The sequence below is a fragment of the Quercus suber genome, unplaced genomic scaffold (assembly GCF_002906115.3).
Source record: "Quercus suber isolate HL8 unplaced genomic scaffold, Cork oak 2.0 scaffold_1230, whole genome shotgun sequence".
Classification (NCBI taxonomy): domain Eukaryota; kingdom Viridiplantae; phylum Streptophyta; class Magnoliopsida; order Fagales; family Fagaceae; genus Quercus; species Quercus suber.
In genome coordinates, this window is record NW_027070625.1 from 8,231 (window position 1) to 16,537 (window position 8,307).

The following is an 8,307-nucleotide window of genomic DNA, read 5'->3' on the forward strand; positions in this document are numbered from 1 at the left end:
AAATCCTAAATTTTTAAGAGAAGATGAAAGTGAAGGGAAAAAAAAGCCCTAAATTTTATTATTCATATTTTTGAATTTAAAATGAAATTTGTTATTTGACATTTATGACTTTATTTTTAAAAGAAGTTGCCCTTCATTAATGAGAGTATTTTTAAACCACATAAAAGTCCAATTAAAAGAGGGGAATCCTCTTATATATATCTTTTTCAATTAGAAAGAAAGAAAATTTGAAATGAATCTNTTTTTTATTAATTTTTAATTAATAATTTTTTCATGTAAGACTCTATTTATTTATTTAAATACATGTGATTTTAAATTTAATTATTCCATACACCCAACGGGTTAGCGACTGCATGCCAAAAATGTGATATACAAATTCAAAAAAAATGGGACAATATTTGTATTGGTTTTATAGACAAGCGTTCAAGTCAATCCTGTCCCAACACGCAACTTGCATTAGTCGACGGCCGTCAGTCTCACTTGGCCACTACCTCTTGTTCGGACTCCCAAAAAGTCTAGTGCAACGACTTTTCCTTCATAACTAGACCATTCCTTATTCCCAGGAGGATTATGCTAGTATCACGGGAAGAGTACCATTTGTATAGTAATATACCCGCAGTGAATAGTAAAAAAATAATTTTATATGAATTTATCATTATATTTTTACGACTCTCAACTCGTAATATGGGTGAGCAGTGGCACAAAATATGTCATTTTACGTGGCAGTAGCATAGCTCGTCCCCATAAATGCTAACTTTTCCTTCACGCACGCTCGTGGTCTTGATAAGAACAGCAGCCTCGATTGTCGGTCTCTAAGTTCATAGTGAAATAATAATTCCATTATAAAGCACCACTCCACCACCGGCTTTATTTTAGATTCATTCACATACTTGAGAGTTGAGATTCCAACCCATAAAAAGGAAAAGAAGTTATGGGTAAAAATGAGAGGGAGGAGAATGGTTTTGATCCAGAAAATCACAACCAGGAGGAAGGGGAGAAGAAGAAGCATCTGAAAGAAGAAGAGCTGTCAGTGGAGAGGGTATTTGAGAACCAAGAGGTGCCATCATGGAGAGAGCAGCTGACAGTGAGAGCCTTTGTGGTGAGCTTTGCGTTGAGCATACTGTTCAGCATCATAGTCATGAAACTCAATCTCACCATAGGTATTATACCTTCTCTCAATGTCTCTGCTGGACTCTTGGGCTTCTTCTTCGTCAAGACTTGGACCAAGTTACTTCACAAGTCTGGCCTTTTGAGACAGCCCTTTACAAGGCAAGAAAACACTGTTATCCAGACCTGTGTTGTTGCCTCCTCCGGAATCGCCTTTAGCGGTATGCTTTCTTTTCTTTTACCCTTCACAACTACTCTACTTTCTTGTTTTGATATTATTTCTGAAATAAATTAATTGGATTATTTAGAAGTCGGGTTTTTGTGTGATGGCAATATCTCTTCCACTAAAACCGACACTTTACTGGTTTTAGTCGAAAATCAATCATTAAGAAAGAAAAAATATAGAGTAGGGTAGGAATTTTAATTTGTTCATTGAATAATACGAGTTAAATGGATTTTAAGTAACGAAGGGTTTTGAGAATATGTGTGGGCAAAACCATTGAATTAACAAATTTATTGCAAACTTATCAGTATCAGGAATCACTGGACGGCATTAGAGACTCACACGTCACTGATTTTTGGACATATTTTGATTTTATATAATTAAGGAGTCAAAAAAATTGGCTGCTACTTTTTTAAAAAAAATTGATGAGTCCAAGGAAAAACAAACGCATATCATCAAACCTTTCCTTTTCCACTCCTAGAAGAGAATATTTTAGTGGGTCTAATTAGTTTAATCGATGAAGTCTCTAATCATATGGCAAACCTCATAGTTTTAAATCTTATTATCTCTTATAAAAAATAAAGTCCATCCTAGCCAAAATATCTCTATTAGTTTTGATGAAGGGGAAAAAAAGTTCCACCCATCATAGTAATAAATATTGAAGTGTGCCAATGTGTTTCTATTAGTTTTGTTAAAAGGAAAGCAACTGCAAGTTTTATCTTATGTAATGTGCTACCCATATAGTATAGTATTATATAGAAAAAGTGGAATGAAAGTCCTTTTTTTTAAGCTCCATAATTATCCGGTTTTATCTTGTCTCTTTTCATAGGATGATGCATGTGGACAGTGAAATGGCACATGCTTCCATAATCTTACCTCCAAATCATGCACAAAAAACTTAATTGTTTTGTAACTTCGAAGAAAGATTCCAGTTCCCCCATATACAAACAAATAAATAAAATAAGAAGAGCATATGGAAAAACTATGATAAAATGAGGGAAGAAAAAAATTTAAGTGGGAAAAAGCATGTAATCTTCCTTTACACATATTCTTAAAAGGTTCATTGTTATCCATAGGCCATTTTAGTCCTCATCTTGGTTCCCACTGACCATGATCTTGTATTTGTGGTTTGAGAGACAGGCAGAAGTTATTTGCTACTCTCTTTTTTTTTTTGGGTAAAATAACTGAATTGTATTAGAAAACAAAATAAAGTAATACAGGCGTGAGCCCGGGAGAGGTTCACGACAAAGCCAGCAAAAGAGTTTGTCGCTGCCCACTTACACAAGGCGTGAGCCGATACATCCCTGGGGACCCAAACAAAAATACAAGATTCAAAAGAATGTGAGAGATTGATTATATCCTAAATTACACCTTGCACTTTCCAGTTGGAGTGTGTACCTCCTAAAATAAAAAAGACAATAAAATTTTTTGAATCACCCTCAAAAATTACTCTGGGGAATTACAAACATATTGCTCTTTTATAGTTGAAGAGCTGTGTAAGAAACACATACCACTCTTTCATGACAAGTAGTTCATTCTAATACACTTTTTTCCCCATTTGCATTTTACATTTCCACATTAAGATGTGCTTTTTTTTTTTTTTAGTCTTAACATGTAAAATATATCCTGCGCTAATCAAAATTATTTTTATAATATACAAAGAGCTGAATTTTTAACTTCAGTGAAAGTGAGGGTGTAAATGAGGCTAGTTAAATATATCATTGGGATGTTTCAGCTTGGTTGAATACTTGAATTTTAAAAATAGTGGTTTACACCTTTAATCAAATCCCCACTTGCCCTTGCAAGTCTCATTTGAACAGGCTTGACAAAATTGAGCTTTTTTTTGGTATCTCGCAGACCTGCATTATTTAGTAGTTTAGTACACATCTCAGCATAAATTTAATAAAGCCTAAGCTTAGTTGTTTTTCTGTGGCAACTGGTGCCCCTTTTTCTATCATTGCATTAGAGTTCTCTGATCTTGTAAGTCCATAATCAACATAGGTACTCCAATTTTTAAAGTCCTAATACTTTCAACTTGGGTACCGTTTATCCAAAAATAAATGTTGTGTCAATAACCTATGTGATATATGGTGATTCCTTAAATATATATGAGATTTAATTTTTCCTTCTATTTTTTTCTTGCACAAAGATATGTTTAACTTGTCCAAATATCATCTGGAAAGTGGAGTGTTGCACCAAAACTCAAAGTTTTGTTGTGTCAAGTTTCTAAACATGTTTCATGATGAAAATATGACCCAATCTATACGACAAACAAAATATTTTTTGTATAATTTAGAATCAATAACATTTTTCTCGAACTTGACTCTTACTAGTAGACTGAAAATTCTATCTTTTCATTGATATGTACTGACAGGAGGTTTTGGAAGCTACCTCTTTGCAATGACTGAACGTATAGCCAAACAATCAACAGATACACTTGATGTCAAAAAACTATCTTTGGGATGGATCATCGGCTTTCTCTTTATAGTTAGCTTTCTTGGACTCTTCTCGGTGGTGCCACTTCGAAAGGTAAGCAGAATATTTGTGCATGTTCAGTGAATATACACTTTTCATTGATGGGGAAGAAAGAAAAGAACAGAAAAACAACTTTGGAAATAAGTTCATTGAACACAAGTAAACTTTGTCATAGTGCTTATTTTTCTCCAATGATGTGGATTTCGGTTGGTGTCAGATTATGATAATAGACTTCAAACTGACGTATCCAAGTGGTACTGCAACTGCTCATCTTATCAACAGCTTCCACACACCTCAAGGAGCCAAGCTAGCAAAGTAAGGCAGTGTGGCACTTAATGGCTTCTAGTTAAATGCTAAATGAAAATTTACAATATCTTTCTTCGGTGATTCTACTTTTCCAGGAAACAAGTGAGAGAGTTGGGCAAATTTTTCACCTTCAGCTTTTTATGGGGTTTCTTTCAATGGTTCTATACTGCAGGAGATAATTGTGGGTTTGCAAGTTTTCCTTCATTGGGGCTTAAAGCATTTGATAACAAGTAAATCAGTAGCTACCCTCCACTTTCCTTTTAATAAAAAGTTCATTTTACTTTATGCAAAGAATAATTGCATTAGTAGGCTTTTTGCTTCAACTAAGCCTCTTTATGAATGTTTTGGCTAATACTAATTTGTGATTATCTGCAGATTTTTTTTTGATTTCTCAGCAACATATGTTGGTGTAGGAATGATTTGCCCCTATATTGTAAATATATCAGTTCTGCTTGGAGGGATTATTTCTTGGGGTCTAATGTGGCCCCTCATAGAAGATAGAAAAGGTGACTGGTATAGTGCAGACCTCGGCTCAGGCAGCTTCAGTGGTATTCAAGGTTACAGGGTAAATTCCCACTCAAAGAGACAATTTCATGAAGGCTTTTTTATTTATTGAAAAAAGTTAATTTATTATAGCTTTATACAGGTATTTATCGCCATAGCCATGATCCTGGGAGATGGTCTATATAACTTCATCAAGGTTCTAAGTCGAACCCTCTTAGGTTTGTTTCATCAGCTCCGGTACAAAGATGTGAGCTCTGAACTCCCTGTTGCGGACCATTCTTCTGATGTGAGCTCTCAGTCTCAGCTCTCATTTGACGACAAGCGACGGACCCAACTCTTTCTCAAAGATCAAATTCCAATAATGTTTGCCGTTGGAGGCTATGTTGCTATTGCTGCAATCTCTATGGCCACTCTTCCACATATCTTTCACCAACTCAAATGGTATTACATATTGGTCATCTATATATTCGCACCCGCATTGGCTTTCTGTAATGCATATGGTTGTGGGCTCACTGATTGGTCCCTTGCATCCACATACGGAAAGCTTGCCATCTTTACTATTGGAGCATGGGCGGGTGCCGCACATGGTGGAGTTCTTGCAGGCCTAGCAGCTTGTGGAGTAATGATGAACATTGTCTCGACAGCCTCTGACTTAATGCAGGATTTCAAGACTGGCTACCTGACACTGGCTTCACCCCGCTCTATGTTTGTGAGCCAAATAATCGGCACAGCAATGGGCTGTGTGATTTCCCCTTGTGTGTTTTGGCTATTTTACAAGGCCTTTGATGACCTTGGGCAACCTGGAAGTCAATACCCTGCTCCTAATGCTGTTGTGTTCCGCAACATGGTTTTGTTGGGGGTAAAGGGCTTCTCAAGTCTGCCAAAAAATTGCCTTCTACTCTGTTATCTGTTCTTTGGTGCAGCCATTGTGATCAATTTGATTAAAGATTTGGCGGGTAAAAAGTGGGGACGGTTCATTCCACTTCCAATGGCAATGGCAATACCTTTCTATATAGGATCATATTTTGCCATTGATATGTGTCTTGGAAGCTTAATATTGTTTGTGTGGGAAAAAATAAACAAGGCCAAGGCAGATGCTTTAGGACCTGCGGTAGCCTCTGGTCTGATATGTGGGGACGGGATATGGACTTTGCCTGCTTCTATCCTTGCTCTGGCTGGGGTTAAGCCACCAATTTGTATGAAGTTTCTGTCAAGAGGGAATAATGCTAAGGTTGACAAATTCTTAGGATCATAGGGCTAAGTTTAGTAGACAAGAAATGAATGTGAAGTCAACCTGGTGCATCCAAGCACTTGTAAAATAACACTGAATTCTTTTTAGCTTTAATTTCTTGTGTGGGGACAAGAATAGGTATAGCAAAGCAGCCATAAATGTGATCATAAGATTATGCATGTTTTTACCAGACTTTATTACCAGGAAGGTAAATTTTTACTTCATCTCTTTTTCTCTCTCTCCCTTGTGGGCAGACGTGAATATTTTTTCTGAAATATTGGATAACTTCTTTTCTTTGCTGCTTACATATCCCTGTTTTTCCACCACGTCTCCCTAGGTGGCTTTGACTTACAGAGAAAAATTTTAAACGCTAATGTTATGGCTGGTACAGATTATGCTGTTAGTGTAACTGAGAATTGATATTTTGTGAAACTTCGTGGGGATACATTTGCATCATCTGTCTAGGCAAAGATGAGAATTGCTTGAAGAATTTGACAGTGTAAGAATTAGTTGAAGAATTTGACGGCTTGAAAATATAAATTGAGTAAAATATTGTTACGGATGACATGAAATTGCTTGGGATAAGTTGAAGATGGCAGCAACAACCTTAACTAATTAGAAGTCTTATTAGATTTGGATGAGTATTAGTTGTTGGTTTTGAATAATATTACTGTGTAAGTTTTATTATAAAGCCTACGTTTGATAATAGCAATCTAATGAATATTCAGCAGAAAATTGTTAGCAGTAATGCTAAGTTCGCAAGATGAGTAATTTGAGTATGCGTTTATTTATAAATCATAATATTTAAATTCTAATTTTAAAAGGATATATGAAAAGCGTTAGTCACACTTGTATTATACTCTAAAAGAACTAGATTAGTATAACAATTGGGACTCCTTGTATCACTTATGAACCGATCAAATCTACACAATTAAGGTATGAAATTCACAAACGGCTCATTGGGATTAATTGTCATCTTGTTAACATCAACTTGCAAACATTATTACCAAGTCACATCCCTGAGGATGTTCTTATTTCCAAATTCAAGTTGGCCTTTCATCCTCCATCTTGAATTTTGAGGGGAGTCGTTAGTGTATAAGCCCAACAAATTTTAAGCCTATTATACTGTTATCTTGTTACTTGTATACCTAAAAGAAAAAAAAGTCACATACACAGTTTTACACAGATAATTTGTCATAAATTCTAACAAAATTCAATCCAATCCAATCCAAAATGCCAACAGAGTTGTTGCCTTGTTGACATTCTCAGTTGGCATTGGAGATTGAGTGTAAATTGAGGAAGTGGATAAAGAGTTGGAGGTGAGATAACATGAAGCGTGTCTTGTGAAGGGGAGGAGACATTGTGGTGGTAGTCACAGTGTTGCGTAGGCGGAGCCGTGTAGGTTGGAGGTTGGTCCGGTGAAATTTTGGTAACACAATAAATGCTAATGTCGACACTGCACATACAAGCATTTATGGCCACAATTATCAAATATTTGATCATTTGATGGATTGCAATCAATAGAAAATAAATACTGCAATACTTTATATCATCTGAGCCATCATAAAAAACTTTCAGGTACTCGCAAAGTATAGTAAAATAATAATCTTTCTTCTCACATTTATGATTAACTTCACCGTTCTCCAAAATGACCTAAAAATTACTTATCATTTAAGTCCTACCGCTTACTCCAATTATTCTCTCCCTATGATATACAGTATACTGTATATAAATACTTCGTAGCTAAAGGTTGCATAGGAATCAACTAATTGGATGAGTTAATTGAATCTTCATTCTTCTGCAGTTCATGACATTCATGTACAAATTGGAACCAATTCTTTTATGGGTTTTATTTTATTTTATTTTGTTTTTTTTAATTAATGAATAAAGAAAATAAGTGCATGGGACTTACAAGAAGATTAGTACGATCAATTACTTATATTATTAACTATGAATTGGAGCTTAGATTGATCTGGTCCATATTAAAAATCGGGAGAATAAAAAATGGTCAAAAAGGTTCAGTTAAAACTAGTCAAATTGGAAATTCTCAGCTTTGACGAGCTTGATCTGTTTTGATTCCTTCTGTAATTATTAAGGATTTTTTACTTAAAAATATAAGTAAAGTCATTTGTTAAATCCTCTGTCTCACACATTCATCTTCGAAATTCTAGATTATGAATGATTCCTACTATATCATTCTCTTTTATTTCTTTAAAGTTTGACTTGCAATGACATCTAGATGGATCTATGATTTGTTTTATTTATTTATTTATTTATTTAGTTCTTAATTGAAGGCATACATTAAAATTTATTTAGATCTCTTATTCAAGTATCAGAAATTTTACTTGTTAAGCTAATTAAAATTCACCTTAATTAAGGCAACTAAGAGTTACTAAATTCCTTTCTCAAAAAAAAAAAAAAAAAAAAAGGTTACTAAATTCATAAGAAGATGTTCTCTACC

General features: G+C 34.8%; 1 protein-coding gene across 1 annotated transcript; it reads left to right on the forward strand.

Moving 5' to 3' along the window:
- The first annotated feature begins 730 nt into the window (after nucleotides 1–730).
- On the forward strand, nucleotides 731–6,070 carry LOC136065855 (probable metal-nicotianamine transporter YSL7). Its single transcript, XM_065769619.1, has 6 exons — nucleotides 731–1,328; nucleotides 3,705–3,859; nucleotides 4,023–4,120; nucleotides 4,207–4,341; nucleotides 4,487–4,676; nucleotides 4,758–6,070. Exons 1-6 carry the CDS (start codon nucleotides 932–934, stop codon nucleotides 5,868–5,870), a joined length of 2,088 nt encoding a protein of 695 aa, XP_065625691.1. The 5' UTR covers nucleotides 731–931; the 3' UTR covers nucleotides 5,871–6,070.
- The last annotated feature ends 2,237 nt before the right edge of the window (nucleotides 6,071–8,307 follow it).